General features: G+C 35.5%; 1 protein-coding gene across 6 annotated transcripts in view; it reads left to right on the plus strand.

The window, feature by feature from the left end:
- The window catches only part of SHOC1 (shortage in chiasmata 1), an 84,325-nt gene extending 71,191 nt beyond the window's left edge, over positions 1 to 13,134 (plus strand). For 5 of the 6 annotated variants that reach the window (XM_027034824.2, XM_053204799.1, XM_053204800.1 and 2 more), the window contains 5 exons: positions 2,224 to 2,317; positions 5,372 to 5,503; positions 7,731 to 7,880; positions 8,751 to 9,711; positions 12,894 to 13,134. In XM_027034824.2, the coding sequence (XP_026890625.1) occupies positions 2,224 to 2,317; positions 5,372 to 5,503; positions 7,731 to 7,880; positions 8,751 to 9,711; positions 12,894 to 12,994 (1,438 nt within the window). In that variant the 3' untranslated portion in view covers positions 12,995 to 13,134. The remainder of the gene's footprint in view (positions 1 to 2,223; positions 2,318 to 5,371; positions 5,504 to 7,730; positions 7,881 to 8,750; positions 9,712 to 12,893) is intronic. The other variant, XM_053204802.1, reaches the window with a different exon arrangement.
- Positions 13,135 to 18,863: the final 5,729 nt, after the last annotated feature.

An 18,863-nucleotide genomic window follows, 5' to 3' on the forward strand; every position in this document is an offset into this window, starting at 1 on the left:
CTCCTTAGCTCTTTGTCTTTTCCTCATCTTTGATATTTATCACATTTTGTTTTGTATTATCATTTTAGAGTACTTGCTTTATGGCACCTCATATTGTTTCATATGATAGATGCTTAGTAAATATTCCTTGACTGAATGAATGCATCTTTCCTACTAAATTGAAAACTAGTCTCATTCATTTTTTAAATCTCTACAGTTATCATGCAACACATACCACATCACTCACAGTAGAAGTTTTAAAAATATTTAATTTAGTTATTAGAGAAGGTAGAGACATCTTACCTTATTTGACATGGCCTGTGTGACTTTTTTCTTTATTGACTTTTTGCTTGACTCCATTTTTGTTTATCTACTGTTCTGAGCTCTTTGTATATGATTATTATTAAGTGGAAATAAGTTTAAGTTAGAATATAAGAGTCCAAACTCCCTGGTTCTTATTCCTTTTTCTATTAACAATAACCTTTGGCAAGTCATTTAACCTTGCTTTTCCTTTCTACCAGAATTGAAAAAGAAAAATAATAATTTAGATCTAAAATCTTCATTTTGAATATTAGTAAAGTCTCTGAAGCATTTTAAGCTTGGAACTTGCTTATAAAGCATTAAAGCTTTATCAAGATCTTGGAAGTATTATAGAGATAAAACTGCTTTGAAAAAATTTTTAAGTTGTTTTTAGATTGCTTTCCACATATGTTCTAGAGGTGCAATTGAAGTATAAGCAAAAAAGAGGAGATTCACACTTATTCTTACCCAGATTTTCAGGGAAACAAACCCCACTAATTATGTAATAGCCTGAGATAGTTTTATGTTCAGGATGTGACGAGCTATTTATTCACAATAAGATGTTATTATAAAATGTAATTATTTTCAGACTTCTAGGTATCTCAGCTCTATATTTTTAGATTTATAAAAACATTTAAGAAGTATCTTAATCAACTGACCAAATGAGGAAAATTCAACATACAAAATAAAATTGCTTGAGTTACCTTAGTAGTTCATATCATTAGTTCCTGCTTGAAAAATGTGTTAGGACTCCTGAGGACTACTCCCAGGTTTGATGATTTGATAAGAAGATTCACAGGACTTGGCATAGACTTGGACTCATGGCTATGATTTATTATAGTAAATGGTTACAAGGCAAAATCAGCGAAGGTAAAAAGTGCATGGAGCAAAATCCAGAAGAAGCTAGAAGGAAGCTTCCAAGAATCCTAGCCTAGTGGAGTCACACAGAATGTGCCTAATTTCCGCAGCAAAGAGTTGTGACAACACTTATAAAATATCATCTGCCAGGGAAACTCACTAGAGACTCAGTGCCCAGGGCTTTTACTAAGGACTGGTCGAGTAGGCACTGTCTGCCTAGCACATACCAAAATTCTAGACTCCAAGAAGGAAAGCAGGTGTTCAGCAGAAACCACATTGTTTGTACTGTTTAGGCACAGTGAGTGACTCTTATTGGTCACTCTTATGAAATAGCTCACCTGAGAAAGAAACTAGCTGGGGAAACAAGAGCCAAGAAATTAAGAGAGCCCTTATCTCAATGATATTGAGACCCTGGATCCGACAGTGTCTTCCCTGGACTTCTTAGTAATATGAGACAATAAATTTCCTTTTTGCTTCTTAGGGTATTTAAAGTGGATAAAGGTAGTAGAAATATCTATCCAAAGCTTAAGACTCACATCTGATCTGCTTAATAACCATAGAAGAAGAAAAAAAGTAGTTTTTTAAAAAATTGAGATATAATTGACATACCACATTGTGTAAGTTTAAGGTCTACAACATGCTGACTTTATGTATTTATATACTGCAATATGATTACCCATGTAGGGTAATGATCTTTTTAAAAAGCGTTTTTTTCTAACAGTTCAGGAAAAAAGAGCCAGGGAGGAGTCTAGTGAGCCTGGCTCTGGTCACATATTCATATCTGAACCTGGTACTTTGGCCAGGGAGATAGAATATTTTAGTTTGTGTCAGTCAGCTAGCCATCCCTGAGTCAGTAAGGGTATGAGTTAAACTCTCCTCAGACACACTCTCAGCATCCCCTAGATTTAACTGGATTGTTAAAGAATGGAGGTGGAGCCATCTTTTCAAAAGAATGCTGAGCCTACCACACTAGCATTACTTTAGCCAGATTATTCTAATAATATGAAATGTCAAAAGGAAATGAACTTCTAATAAGTAGAATCAGACATCAAATGAGTACAAGAATAGTAATATAATCTTTTTTAGGTACCATCTTACAGAAAAGGCACTTCATCATCTAGCACTGATTTATGCAGCTTTGGTTTCATTTGGGCTAAAATCAGAAGAACTGGATGTAAAGGTATTCTTTTCTTACATGTTTGTTTTAATAAACCAAAATTATACTCAAACTCAAGTGCCCAGCTAGTAAACTAAAAAATTCTTAAAAGCCTTTAACAGTTTTCAAATTAATAAATATTCTTTCCACTTAAACTTCTGTTCTAAAAGCCTTTAATGAATTTAAAGTCATATTTTATCTCTTAATTACTATTTGGCAGGATATGAATAAAAAATATTTGTTGATCAAAAATGTTTGCTTATGAAAGATACACTCTTTTTATCTGCTGTAATCATCTCTAACCAGTGTCTTTTCTTTGTTTTCAATGTCCCACTCTGAAATTTAGACACTTCCCCCAATTCAGGGCTCAGTCCTCTTCAGTTATCACTTTATACTCTTTCCTTAATAAACTCAGACATTCCCACAAATTTAGCTTTCATTTCTGAGTATAATCCTTAAAAATTTCCTGATTTTTCTTTAGATCTGTACCTGTATTCTAGCATTCTACTGGAAATCTTCACATGAATATCCCACAAGTGCCTCAAACTCTGCATTTCCAAAACAAAACTTCTCATTCTCCCCAAACTTAGTTTATGGCATTACTATTGTAACCTAATCAGTAGTAGGTTACTATTGTAACATAATCAGTCTTTAGAACATGTCCCTCTATCCTACTCCTGCTATTTCCCAAATTCAGGCCTTTGGAGTTTTAAGCAACTTCCTGACTAATGTCCTTATTTCTAGTTCTACTCCAGTGCATCATATATATTGACATCACTTATATTTCTGAAATACAGCTGTGAATATTTCACCTCCTGGGCTGTAAGCTCCTGAAGGAAAGGAAACATGTTTACTTGTTTTCATATATATTCCTGGCACCCAGCACAGTGCCAAGTACGTAGTAGGCTCTTAATAAATAGTTGTTGTTACGTTGAATTTTCTTGCTCACAAGACCTTCCATAGCTTCCTACTTTATTGAAAGAGAGATCAAACTCAGCTGGTTTCAAATTTCACAATTTGGCCCCTAGTAATCCTTCCTTTAGCATCATTCTACTCACCATTTCCTGAATATGACCACACTATCACCTTTAAGCCATTGCACTAACATATCATCCCAGCCTGTCTCTTCCTTCCCCCTAACCACCAGCCTTCATAGTTCTGTCTGTTTTTGCCTGGCTCAAACACTACCTCCTTTAAGAAATGTGCCCAGTTACACGACTCAGGTTATGATCTCATGGTTTGAGGGCTTGTGCCCGTCATGCTTTGCACTGACAGTGCAGAGCCTGCTTGGGATTCTCTCTCTCCATTCTCTCTGCCCCTCCCCCGCTTGTGCTGTCTCTGTCTCTCTTAAATAAATAAACTTTAAAAAAATGTTCCCCAGTTATACCCTCTCAGGATAAATCTCTCCTCCCATTCTCCCAGGCGCACTTTATGCCTTTATTATAGTATAAGGTATTCATTCATGTACCTTCCACCCTGGAGGGTAAAAACTAGGCCCTTTTTCTTTGTAAAATGTATAGCATCTAGCACATTACTTTATAAACAGTAAAAATATTCAACAAACATCTACTAAATAAAATTAAATCAAAACACATTAAAATATGTCACCAATACTCAAGTCTCCCATTCTTCTGGCTTAATAACATTATTACATAAAAGGGGCTCCCTAGACTCATATTATTTTAGAATATATTGTTGCTTTACCTCACTGTATTTAGTAGTATAGTTTTTGGCTTTTTAGAGCACATCAGTTATGGGTTTAAAAAAATTTTTTTCAGGCATCTGAAGAGCCTAGCCATAAAAGAAACATGAGGAAGTTTAAGTACATTTTCTTAAACTAAAAGAATATACTGCTATTAGTGTTAGGCTATGTTTTATTCTAATGTCAAAAAAAGGTCTATGTCTTTATGAACTCATTTTGCAGAAAAATGCATAGATAAACACATATGCAAAATTTTGAAAACAGTGTTAGGGGGTTTCTGAATCTCTCAAAGCCTAGCCATGAGCTCCAGAATCCTTGCTCTAATAAATTAAGGTAATATTCATTATCATCACCATGTGTCAAATCTTCTCAAAACATCCAAAACTGAAATAAAATTAATTTGGAATCAAACAGTGTTGTTTCTATACACTCTGTATGTACTTAATACAGTTTAAAGAAAATCCTTCTTTAGAATACATGTATTCCCTACAGGTATGTATTAACAGTCTTGTATTTGTTACTCTTCTTGTGAAATAAAAAATTGTCATAATGATTTTATAAGGTTTCTACAGCCTCTATTTCTTGAATTTTCACTACAGGACAGGGTGTTTATATTTCTAAGATATGACTGTTTAGGGCAGTATTCTCTATCCACATTAAACTGCTAACCCATGGACTATACTTCAACTGAATCTAAAAGATGAAGGTAAAAATAGAACTGAAAGCAGAAGAAAAATGCTGGCATTTCGAAAGAGAAGGGCCTGGAGGAAAACACAACTGAAAGACAGGAAGTAGGAAATATTAAGAAACTTTTTTTAAAGTTTAGTACACAGAGCATAGTATCAAATAAGCCAATATTGGGTGAACAATTCCCAAAATACTCTAAATCAAAACTTTTTTTCTTTTCAAATACACATCATCTTCATCTGTAAATATCCTTTTTTAAAAAAGTATTTGAAAAAGCTTGCAGTATATTTTTAAAATTCTTATTTTTGGTAACTATTAGAGTTAACTTGGAAAAGCAAAATATTAAATATTATTAATGATAATCTAAATTGCTTTGCTTCTAACATAAGTGAAATATAAAACCAAATATGTTATTTTAACAAATTATTAATAAATGCCAAATGGAAGTAAAGAAATTTAGTTCCAAAAATTGGAAAACTATAAAGATACCACGTTTAAAGAAGGGAAGAAAATTGCTTAGACTCACAAAATATGCTGGATTTCACATAGATACTTTAATAAGTTATATCTAAAATTATATTCAAAGGTTAAAATCAGGGCTTTTTTCTTCTAATTACAAACAGTTTTTGCAAGATATATTTTGCTCCCTAATATTTCCTATAATCTAACATATAGAAAATATATTTTAGCTTGTACTTGCCCCAGGAGTGGAAGAGGCTGCACTGATAGTTCGACAAATTGCTGATCACAGTTTAATGACCTCGAAGAGAGATCCTTATGAATGGTTGGATAAATCCTGGCTTGAAGTTTCACCATCTAAGGTTCATCCCCTAAATGTGTAAATTAGATATTTGCAAAGCAAGTACAGATACATATACTTGAATTCTCTTTTTGGTTGCATATTTTTGTCCTATAATGTTTGCATAAGCATATAGAACAGTAACCATAATGTACAGTATCTATTTAGATCATTTTCCAGAATCATGGGTATTTTGCAACTTGACAGAAGTATTTTAATGAACTTTTAATGCCTAATATTTTTAAAACATAACTTTTTCTAATTCATAAATTTATACATTTAAGAGTGGTAAATATGATAATAGCAAAATTCCATCATTGCCTTTGTCAGCAATTAAGTTACATAATCAAAACTGAAAGTAGAGTTGTAAAATATTCGTAAGATTGAATAGTAACTTTTTAGAAATTCCTTCAGGTTAAGCATAATATGTCTAAGTTCTCATACCAACCTTATATCTCAGTTTCCTTTATTTTTTTAATATATTCAAATCATGAAACCATAAAAAAAGAATAATAGAGCTTTTTATTTACTAACATGGAATGACCTTTAGCTATATTAAATGAAAAATGAAGTTGTGGCATACAGTTTGTATCCTACCACTTGAACAAGGGGAAATTAATATTTATATGTGTTTATAAGTAAATAAAATATCTCTGGAAGAGATCATGATAATGCTATCAAGAAATGATAACATTAGTTATCTCCAGACAGGAAAACTGGGGTAATGGGGGGCAGGAAGATGAGAGTTTTTACTGCACACCTTTTTTGATAAGTTTATTTATATATTTTTCGAGAGAGACAGAGGGCACAAGTGAGGGAGGGGCAGAGAGAGAGAGGGAGACACAGAATCTGAAGCAGGCTCCAGGCTCTGAACTGACAGCAGAGAGTTGGACATGGGGCTCGAACCCACAAACCATGAGATCATGACTTGAGCCACAGTCAGACGCTTAACTGATTGAGCCACCCAGGCACCCCTACTGCACATCTTTTAGTACCCTTTGAATTTTGAACCATGTGCCTATTTTGCCTATTCAAAAAATAAAATTATAAAGCAAATAAATATTTGTGTATTCATATACATTAAAAAATATTCATGTATATTAAATCACAGAATTTTTATATGCCTAAGCAAAACATAGTACTATTGGCAAGTATGGGTATAATTAATTATGGGATGTATATATGTCTGCAGTTTCCCTATTACCAAGGCATGTCTAATCTACTCACATGTCTGTCATTTGATTTTATCAAAGAGGGTGCAAAAAGCCAGTATATCCCAGAAAGAAGAGGGAATATGACAATAATAAAAGATGGCTGCTATATTTCTAGATTATTATGAGATCTCTCTGGAACACATTTTTAGGCCATCAAGGTCAGTTCTGGTTGATAGAAGTTCTTCCTCTATTCTTCACAGCAAGGCTTTCCTGAAACTACAACATCTGTTAGATATCATAAACATGGTTCATCTTAAATCAAATAGTGATAGTAACATATGGCCTACAAAGGATGAGCTAAAGAAATCTTGAGGTACTAAAGTCCCTGAAAACGTTTTCATTAGACAATTTACCATTAGAGGGGTGCCAGGGTGGCTCAGTCAGTTAAGCACTGGACTCTTTGGCTTAGGTCATGATCTCACGGTTCATGCTTGAGAATCTCTCTCCTTTCTTTCTGCCCTTCCCCAGCTCGTGCTCTCACTCTCAAGATAAACAAACATTTTTTGAAAAAAGAAAAGAAAATCTACCATTATATAATACAATTGTCATTTGAAGGAGATGAACTGTAACAAGTTTTTTGGATGAATGATTGAAATGAATGAACTTTAAGATCTTTCCCAATTCTGAGAGCATATGAATCTTTTTTTCAAATATTTTCATTTATTTTTGAGGGGGAGGGGAAGGGCAGAGAGAGAGGGAGACAGTGGATCCAAAGTGGGCTCCATGCACAAAGCAGGCATCATACTGTCTCCATCAGCAGAGAGCCTGATGCTAGGCTCGAACTCATGAACCACGAGATCATGACCTGAGCTGAAGTCAGATGCTCAACCTACTGAGCCACCCAAGTGCCCCTGAGAGCATATGATCTCTAACTGACAAAGAAGTTTCTTTCCCTACTAGCCATATTTTTTCCCCAGCATCTCAAATTGAGTGGTAGGTGCAATGACAAAAATTTTAATCTTCTAGATTGAGCAGAATAAAATGGGTTATTTTCAAAGGACCAGTGGCTGATTTTTCCTTTAAACTCTTTTCTAGGAAGAAATGTACTTACTTGACTTTCCATGTATTAACCCATTGGTGGCTCAGCTCATGTTAAATAAAGGACCATCACTGCACTGGATATTATTAGCAACTCTTTGTCAGCTTCAGGAACTTTTACCTGAAGTTCCAGGAAAAGTCTTAAAGGTTAGTTATTTGAATTCCATATTCTTATATGAATGTATTTCCTTTCCATTTGAGTATTGATTTTTGCCATAAACATTTTCAAAATGGAGGTATCCAAGTTTAATTGTTTTGGACTTCACATATTGACAAAGAAATTATGTACTTGAGGGGCACCTGGGTGGCCCAGTCAGTTAAGCCTCTGACTTAGGCTCAGGTCATAATCTCGTGGTTCACGAGTTTGAGCCCTTCATCTGTGCTGACAGCTCAGAGCCTGGCGCCTGCTTCAGATTCTGTGTCTCCCTCTCTCTCTGCCTCTCCCCCACTTGCACACACTCTCTCCCTCTCAAAAATAAATTTAAAAAACTTAAAAAAAATAATTTACTTGAACTAAATTTCTTAGAATTCTCATTGACTGTCAATCACATTATACATTTAAACCTATCTTATATAGATAATTCAGTACAGTCCATTTATCACACTTTAAATTATTTTGAAATGTTATTGTGCCCACTAATATGCAGTCACATACTCTATTCATATGTGTTTACATGATCTCTTCCAAACAATCCTGATGCCCTTCATTATAGTAGTAAAGAGAACTTTAACTTTAGCCTTATTGTAAAAACTCTAATTTTTTATCAAGCAAATGGCATTCATGTATAATTTGTGTAACTAAAAATTCTATTACAAGTGATTAGAAAAGAAATACAAATCATAAGTTTTTCTTTTAATGGAGCCTAATTATGTTATGTTCTTATTACATGGATCACTGTAATACCCTACTTATTTATATTTTGCTTTCTTTCCATATAGATAAGTGCTGTTATTTATATTTACTTGACTGATGTGTATATTGTATTTGTATTACATTAATTTAAAAAAATTTTTTAGCATTTTTGTAGCATCACTTCCTTATTCAAGATTAGTTCTTCTTCCATAACAAAATCACCTCAAATTCCATCACCTCGGGAAAACAGGAATCAGGCTAGTACCATTACCTCCCAGAGTTCAGCTTCTGGCTTTTCAAACTCTGTCTTTCAAGAATATAATGAATACCAGAATTCAGACATAGGAGCCACAGTGCACAAAGACACAAACATCACTTCAAACTATAACTCTTCCCTTACGCAACTCAGAGAAATGCCATGCATTTTATCACCTGTGACTTCTTATAATCAGGCCAGCTACCGGAAAGACTCCAGTTGTAATCCTAATATAGTACATAATCCTTTCCTAATTAATATAGGATCAAGGAACATGGCTGGTAACTGCTTTCAAAACTGGAATGATTCAGAGTCAGATGTTTTTTCTTTGGATCTAACACAAATGAACTGTGAAAATATAATATCACCAATTGACACTCAGAAGAGAGTTGCCCCTAATTTTATAAATAATCAGAAAAAGGGAACACATGTTGCAAAAGGACCTATAAATAAAGAAGTATGTACCCCTAACTTTTCACTGGAAGGCTCTCAATCTCCTCTTCCCTGGAACTTCAAGAAAAATGTATGGGAACAACAGAATCACTCATTCAACTTAGAATATGGTGAAAAGCAGACTACATGTGACAAATGGTACTCTCAGAAAGATAATTTATTCACTAATCAGCAGAAATGTCTTTCGGATGAGGTAGAAAGCTTCCTTCATCAAAGTTCAAATGCTGGGACTAAAAAGACTTTCTGGAGAGAATTACCATCTGTCCCCAGTATGGATTTATTTTGCGCTTCTGATCCTAATGTAAATCAAAAAGAATTCAGCAGTCTTTATTTCCACCAAAGAGCTGGGAAATGTTTAGGACAGAAAAGGCACTCTGAATCTTCATCTAACTCAGGAGACAAAAAATCATTACCAGGTAACACTATCTAAAGTTAATAAAACTACTGGCAGATGTCATTTTAAAAGATAGAACCATCTCTAAACTAAAAAAAGAATTTTTGTTTGTTTGAATTACTATACTTAAAAATCTTCACTAGGGGCACCTGGGTGGCTCAGTTGGTTGGGCGTCTGACTTTGGCTCGGGTCATGATCTTGCAGTTCGTGGGTTTGAGCCCCACATCGGGCTCTGTGCTGGCAGCTCGGAGCCTGAAGCCTGCTTCGGATTCTGTGTCTCTCTCTCTCTCTCTCTCTCTCTCTCTCTCTCTCTCTGCCCCTCCCCTGCTCATGCTCTGTCTCTCTCTCTCTCTCTCAAAAATGAATAAACTTAAAAAAAATTTTTTTTAAATCTTCACTAACTTTGGGGTCAAAAAGAAAATCAAAAGTCTAATTATAGACATCTAAGAAAATAAATGTAAACAAAATATGTCAAATTCTTGTAGCTTTAGATGAACTAAGCATTAAGGGCGCCTGGGTGGCTCAGCTCGTTAAGCGTCTGACTTCAGCTCAGGTCATGATCTCATGGTTTGTGAGTTCAAGCCCTGTGTGGCACTGTCACTACAGAGCCTGCATAGGTTTCTCTCTCTCTCCCTGTCTCTGCCCCTCCCCCAATCACTCATTCTTTCAAAATAAATAAATAAATTTGAAAAAAAAAGTTAAAATAAATTGCAGTGATGACTTGAGGCTGTCAATCCTGAGTGCAATCACTGATAGAAAATAATAAAAGAGTACCTCCCAACTTGTATAGTGGACCCTTGAACAACACAGGTTTGAACTGCATGGGTCCACTTACACATGGATTTTTTTGATAAATACAGTGTGGTACTGTAAATGTAGTTTTTCTTCCTTTTGATTTTCTTAACATTTTCTTTTCTCTAGCTTATTTGATTTTAAGAATACAGTATATAATACATATAACTTACAAAATGTGTGTTAATTGACTATGTTATCAGTAAGGCTTCTGGTCAACAGTAGATTATTAGTAGTTAAGTTTTGGGGGAGTCAAAAGTTATAGATTTTGGGGGCACCTGGCTGGTTCAGTCAGTAGAGCATGTGACTCTTGATCTCACAGTCATGAGTTTGGGCCCCACGTCAGGTACAGAGATTACATTTTTTAAAAAGTTACAGGGACTCCTGGATGGTTGAGCATCAGTCAGTTGAGCATCTGACTCTTGATTTCAGCTCAGGTCATGATCCCAGGGTTGTAGAAGCGAGTATGGAGCCTGCTTAAGATTCTCTCTCTCTCCCTCTGCTCTGCCCCTCTCCCCTGCTTATGCTCTCTCTCTCTCTCTGAAATAAATTTAAAAAATAAAGTATTTAAAAAGTTATGTATAGAATTTGGGGGGGGTGGTCTGGGAGCAGTCAACCTCCCTAACACCCGCATTGTTCAAGGGTCAACTGTATAAGCCTCAGGATTCACAAAACTTGGATTTGGTCCTGTTTAATAGTCATAATTTGTTTTGTTCCTGATTTTAATGAGAAGTATTATCTCCCAAATTTTGTAAGAACTTTTGTGAGGAACAGATGCTGAATTTTATCCAAACATTTTTGGCACCTAGTGGGGAAAATCACACATGTTTTCTCCATTGACCCATTAATGTCAATGATTACATTAACAGGTTTACTAATATTAAATAATAATTGTCATTCTGTGATAAACTTAATTGGCTTTTGAAGAGTGATTCTTTTAATATGCTGTTGAATATGGTTGCTAATATTTATTTTTTTCATTATCTGCATTCAAAATGCAATTAACCTGTTGTGTTCTTTATTTGTGCTGTCACATTCTGACATGAACTTTATTCCAGCTTCATAAATGAACTGAATGAAAATTCCATTTTTTTTTTCCATCCTGGACCAAATCAAGTATGTGAATTACTATATGTTCTTAAACATAGGGTATCCCAGTGTATAAGATAATCCTCCCATTTTCTCAGTGAGATCTTAGAAATTATTTCTAATAACTTTTTTTTAATGTTTTAAATGTTTTAATGAGAGAGAGAGAGAGAGAGAGAGAGAGAAATAGCAGGGGAAGGGCAGAGAGAGAGGGAAACATAGAATCTGAAGCAGGCTCCAGGCTCTGAGCTGTCAGCACAAAGCCTGATGCTGGGCTTGAACTGGTGAACTGTGAGATCATGACCTCAACCTAAGCTGGATGCTTAACTGACTGAGGCACCCAGGCACCCCTCTAATAACTTTAATATTTAAACTTTTAGGGATATGGATGGAATAGTAAAATGTCTACCTACATTTTAATTCATTAACTTAGTTATAAATATATTTTCCAATCATATATTAAATAAATAATGGCTTAGAAATATTTTTTTCCACTTTCAAATTTCTTCCAAAAAATAATTTGATTCAAACAGGTCACATGAATCTTTGATACTAGTATCATTAACACTATGGAAACTTTTGACTTTTTACTGTGGTTTCCCATAGCACATCATTACCTTCCACTGTTTAAGATGCAACACTTTTAGAATTGATGTTAATGCAGCCCTAGACAATTTATCCAAAGCCATTGGCATAACCTCAAGATAATGTTCTATTTGTCGTATATTACAGATGTGTATTTGTGACCTCTATGATACAATTACCTACTACATTGCTTTTTAAATATGCTTATAATGGCATCCAAATCTTGTAATTATGAGATTATATCCCCAGGAATAATTACCAAAACAGTTTTAAATATTTTAGCCTACTTTTTTACTGATTTAATCAATCAGCCTCTGTAAGTATCCAAATCTAGGATATTTCAGGCTAATGTGTCATATTTAATACAGTCATAGAAGGTGAGTCCATACATGATCACCACCTATCACATATCAGACCTCAGGATAAATTCTACAACATTACAGATTTGAGTTAAAGAACAGGCTTAATGAGTGAAAACTTAAATGAAGGAGTCTTAAATCCAGGGAGATTTAATGATTTGTGCAAAGCATGAGTATACAATATGTATACATGGCACTAATCAGTATTGGGCCATTAGGTACAGGTGCAGTTATGCTAAAAATGTAATTTTTATAGTCATTTTATCTCAGTTTGGAAATTTTAACACTTTGTAGATAGATGAAGAGATAGGATGCACTTGAATAACTGGAAAAAATAGCTATGTCAGAAATAAAATGGTTTTCCTTTTTCTCCTTTTAACAGATCTCATGTATTCACAACTACCACAATTCAAAAAACGGCGTCTAGTGTATGAAAAAGTCCCTGGTAGAGTTGATGGACAAACTCGTCTGAGGTTTTTTTGAAAGAAAGGACAGTGTTCTGTGCCACATTCCTTTGTTTTTGATGAAAATCCAGTAACAAAATGATAGATTTGCTCATTTATTAAAGAAAATTCTGTCGTTAGATGTTCTTGGTGTTATCCATATTAAAATTTCAAAATATATATTCTGCCCTATAGTTTACATCTTTGTAAGTAAAATATTCTAATTAGCATAATTGTCATAACATCCAAATATCTTCCAGATTCACCCGAACATTGCAAAGCTTTTTTTTAGAGCAATAGTTACAACATATATTTTTAGAACAATAGCAATATATACATTTTAGTATATATATATATATATATATGGGATATATATATATATATATGGGATATATATATATATATATATATATATATATATATATATATATGGGATATTTAGTTGTCTTCTGAAAGCCATGCTGCTTCCCACCTTTCTTCCAGCAAGCCTTTTTAATTTTTTTTTTATTTTTTAATGTTCATTTATTTTTTTGAGATAGAGACAGAGTGTGAGCAGGGGAGGGGCAGAGAGAGGGAGACACAGAATCCGAAGCAGGCTCCAGGCTCTGAGCTGTTAGCACAGAGCCCGACGCGGGGCTCAAACCCACAAACCGTGAGATCATGACACCGGCTAAGCCACCCAGGCGCCCTTCTTCCAGCAAGCCTTTTTTAAATGAGCCTCCATCTCAGTCTGACCGTTTAAGTCAAGAAGTTAAGATCACCAGAGTTGACCCTACATCACCAAGAAAGGGCAAAGTTAATGTTAGAGAATTTCCTATTTAAAGTGTTACCTTCAGGGGCACCTGGATCGCTGGGTGGGTTAAGTGGCCAACTTCAGCTCAGGTCATGATCTCATGTGAGTTGGAGCCCCGAATTGTGCTCTCTGCTGTCATCACAGAGCCCACTTCAGATCCTCTGTCCCTCTTTCTCTCTGCTCCCTCCCTGCTCATGCTCACTCTCCTTCTCAAAAATAAACATTAAAACAAATTTTTTAAAATAAATGGTTGCCTTCATAAACAAAAATTTAAAACAAATTACTAAGAAAATATTTGCTACCTACATAATAAAAAAAAGATTTACATTCCTAATATTCAAAGAATCCTACAAATTAATAGGAAAAAAGACAACCTAATAGAAGTGTGGGTAAAATATATGAATAGATATTACACAGAAGAAACAAAAATAACCAATAAACATTTGAAACAATATGTAGCTTCATTACTGATTAGGCAAATGCAAAGGAAAACAGAACACCTATCAGATCGGCAAAATAATATTCAGTGTCAGCATATTGGAGAAAGAATATTTTCCTATATTGTTAGTACAGTATTTTTGGAATACAGTTTGTAAATATATACTTAAGTTTACTTATTTATTTTGAGAAGAGTGTGTGTGTGTGTGTGTGCACACAAGCCAGGGAGGGGCAGAGACAGAGGGATAGAGAATCCCAAGCAGGCTCAGCCCTGTCAGCACAGAGCCCTACGTGGAGCTCAGTTTCACAAACCGTGAGAGCATGACCTGAGCTAAAATCAAGAGTGGGACACTTAACTGACTGAGCCACCGAGGTGTCCTTGTGTATTTTTTAATGGACAGTTGTAGCTTTCTAATTAGTATGGTATTTATACTATGGTATTTTTAAAAGATGTAATAATTTTATTCTAAAATGTCAGAATTTCTAATAAAATTATATTCTTTGCAACTATTCAAAGTTACAATAAAACTTTTATATGTCATCTCTAAAAGAGATATAATGGGTTTTGACATTATTACAGGTGGTACACCAGCAAAAATGTTTGAAGACCATACGCATACTCTCGGTCCTGCCTTCTGAAACTCACCCTATTACTCCCAAAATTGACCTCTATCTTTTTAGATCCAAGAGACACTCAATATCACCTTACTTGACCTCTCTTCCATATTTGATACTGTTAATCACGTCCTCATTTTTTTCCCTAATGTTTATTTATTTTTGAGAGAGAGAGAGAAACAGAACATGCACCAGAGAGGGGCAGAGAGAGAGGAAGACACAGAATCCGAGGCAGGTTCCGGGCTCCAAGCTGTCAGCAGAGTCCCATGCAGGGCTCTAACTCAGGAACCATGAAATCAGGACCTGAGCTGAAGTCGGCCGCTTAACTGATTGAGCCACCCAGGTGCCCCAACACGTCCTCATTTTTGAAACAGGCTTAACTTAACACCACCTCTTACTTTCCTCCCACTACTCTCCTCTTTGTTATACTTTTTTTGCTTTGGGTTTTTGCTTCGGTATGTAGGGAGTGGAGACTTTAAAGAGAAACTATTTCTGGAAATCTAATTGGAACTTCTGTTCTACTTTCTTAAAGTTTTGGAAGGATTGCTTTAAAGGTAAGGCTAAGGTTTCTCAGCTTGCAGATCTCCTTTATCCTACTTTTAATCAGCTTCCAAAGGAGAGGAATTTCTTCATAGGCCATAGACTGTGGCAAACCTTGAGGTTAGGCTATCAACACCTACTTCCCTGCTTGCCTACCAAATGGAGTGGAAGTATGAGTCTTCCTGTGGGCATTTCTCAATGGTGCTTGCTGTTTAAGGACATATTCTGTCTGGGCCTTGGAACAGCCTCTGTCAGAGTTATTGGGAAGGAAGTTTTGTGTTAGGAGTCAGGGAACAGTGATAAAGTGAGCTCTGCTCCATCAGAGCAGTCCCTGGGAGCCACTGTCACATTACAGGTTGGGCTGATCCATGAAAGCCTGAAGGGTCTTCTTAGGCCCTTGTTAGGGGACCAAAAGTGTCAGTCCAGCCTCCCAAATACCCTGTTACATGGAATTGTTTGGAACAGCCCCACCTTCTCAGGTTGGCTCTTGCAATGGAAACTTCGATTTTTTTCTCTGAGAGCATTTCCCAGTGAGGTTTTTCATGTTCTAAAGAGACTTACTTGCTCTTAGATCCATTGCTGGTGATAGTGCTGCTCACTTTTGAGGGCTTTTGAACCAACTTACTTCAGGTTTCTAGGTCCAGCCCTAACTGTATAGGCCTCACCAGAATATCAGCTGTCCCTTCCAACTGTGTATGGACATAGATACTCCTTCCCTTGCCACTGAGACTCAGGGTACAAATGGAAATCAACACCAGGGTGATCCATGCCTTGCCTCTCACAGTCATAGCTTGATTATCCTCCCCAAATAATAAGCCAGCCCTCAAACAAGGGATACAACAATTTCAATAAATAGAGCAGCCTCGGTTGGTGAGCTGGGGTGGGGTGGGAGGTAGTACAAACGAGCAATCCAAAATGAAGACTGAAAAAGTACATGTTTTTCTGATTTTTGCTTTTTTATTCAGTTTATGATTTTATCATACAAGATTTTTAAACTTAATACTTAAATTGAATTGCTTGTTTATTTAAGTTCATTATTTAAATTTTATATAGTCAAGTATACACACTTTCCCCCCTCCTGGGTTTCCTGCCTTGCTTAGGGAGACCTCTTTTACGCTAGTTATAGAACTATTCCCCTAATTTTTCTTCTAATGTTTTTGTATTATCCTTCTTTAACCTATGTGGATTTTTTTTTTTACATAATACAGGCCAATTTTATTTCCTTCCAAATGGACAGCCAATAATGCCAGCACCATTTAAGTAAATGATACTTTCCTACTGAATAGACAAAAAATCTATTACTAAGCTGTTGCCTATTCCTATCCCACAATATTATTTTCTTTTTAATTTTTTAAAAATCATAGTTTTGATTCAGCATCTTGAAGTAAGTTTTAATACCCATTAAGGCATGTTTCACCCTCCCATGTTTTATACATGCATACACACACACACAGAGTTTTAAAAACTATTCTTGGACACTTCATTTTCCGTATGAACCTTCTGATATTTTAACTAATTTCCCTTTAAAAAAATAGGAATTCCATTAGTTTTATATATGAGTTTTAGTAAGATTGCATTTTAATGGAATTGTTTTAATATCCCCAAATTTTAGACCCTGTTAATAAAAAGTTTTATTAATCTTGCACTTTGTTAAGTGTATTCTTAAGTATTTTTATAGTTTTGTCCTTAAAGTCAAAATGGGATATAATGCCCATTTCCAACTAGCTATTGCCAGTGTAGAAAATGCTTTTAATTCTTCTACATAAACTTTGTATGCAGCCAGCCCCTCACACTCTATCACAAATTCAAGTATTTATTTTCTTATATCCTCATCAGTTTTCAAAATGTACAATTGTATATAATCCATAAATAGATATTTCTTCTCAAATGTTTACCCCATTTCATTTTTTCATCTCACTGCATTAGGTAAGACCTCTAAAGCAATGCTGAACAATAGTAGTGATAGAATGTATCCTTGTCTTGGGTGCCTGGGTGGCTCAGTTGGTTAAACGTCTGACTCTTGATTTCAGCTCAGGTCATGATTTCACTGTTTGTGAGATCACGCCCCATATTGAGCTCTGCACTGACAGCACAGAGCCTGCTTGGCATTTTCTCTCTCCCTCTCTCTCTGCCCCTTCCCTGCTCTCAAAATAAATAAACGTTTAAAAAAAAAAGTATCCTTGTTTTGTTCTTAACATGCTGCTGAATGCTTCCACATTTCAACATGTAGTATGAAATTTGCCACTGCTGCTGATAAAATCTTTATCATCTTTCTTCTTCTTCCTATTTCACTAAGCCACGTAGTTCTTATCCAGAACAGCTACTGAATTTTGTCAAATGACTTGTTGGCATTGATGCTCTTCTTTGAACCACTTATGTAATGAATTATAATGACAGATTTCCATATATTGAACTAGCTTTGTCAGATTGTATCTTCTCTTGAATTTGATTTGCTAATATTTAGGACAAAGCTATATTCCTAAGTGAGACATCTATGGTTTCTTGTACTGTCTTATCAAGTTCTTGCTAAAGGAGAAACTGGAACCAAGAAAATATGTATGTATATGTGCGTGTGTGTGTGTGTATTACATATCAACGGCTGTACATAATAATGTGTACAACTTAATGAGTTTGGGGGTAAGTGTACATTTCTGAAACCATTATCACAATCTATGCCATAAACTTACCCATCACCTCCAAAAGTTTCCTTCCACCCTCTTTATTTTTTAATTTTCTTTATCTTATTATTTTTATTTGTTACTTTTACTTTTTGTGGTAAAAACACCTATCATAAGATCTACCCTCTAGGGGAGCCTGGGTGGCTCAGGTGGTTGAGCATCTGACTCTTGATTTCAGCTCAGGTCATGGTCCCAGGATCCTGGGATCAAGCCCAGCGCTGGGCTCCACACAGAGCATGGGGCCTGCTTGAGATTCTCTCTCTCTCTCTCTCTCTCTCTCTCTCTCTCTCTCCCTCTGCCCCTCTCCACCACTCATGCTCTTGCTCTCTTTCTAAAAAATTAAAAAAAATTTTCTTTAAAGATCTTAGTAAATTTTAAGTATATAATGCAATATTTTTTATTAAAAATTTTTCTAATGTTCATTTTTTGAGAGAGAGAGAGAGAGAAAAAGAGTGTGTGCAAGCAGGGGAGGGGCAGAGAGAGAAGGTCACACAGAATCCAGAACAGGCTTCAGGCTCTAAGCTATCAGCACAGAGCCTGATGCCGGGCTGGAACCCACAAATCATGAAATCATGACCAGAGCTAAAGTCGGACACTTAAGTGACTGAGCCACCCAGGTGCCCCTATAATGCAATACAGTTAACTATTGGCACTGTGCTGTACAGTAATCTCTAGGACTGACTTATCTTGTATAACTGAAAATTTGTTTTTTAATGGAGATTTTTTATTTATATTTATGTATTTATGAAATTTATTGTCAAATTGGTTTCCATACAACACCCAGTGCTCCTCCCAACAGGTGCCCTCCTTAATGCCCATCACCCACTTTCCCCTCCCTCCCACCC

Source organism: Acinonyx jubatus, chromosome D4 (assembly GCF_027475565.1).
Source record: "Acinonyx jubatus isolate Ajub_Pintada_27869175 chromosome D4, VMU_Ajub_asm_v1.0, whole genome shotgun sequence".
NCBI classification, from domain to species: Eukaryota; Metazoa; Chordata; class Mammalia; order Carnivora; family Felidae; genus Acinonyx; species Acinonyx jubatus.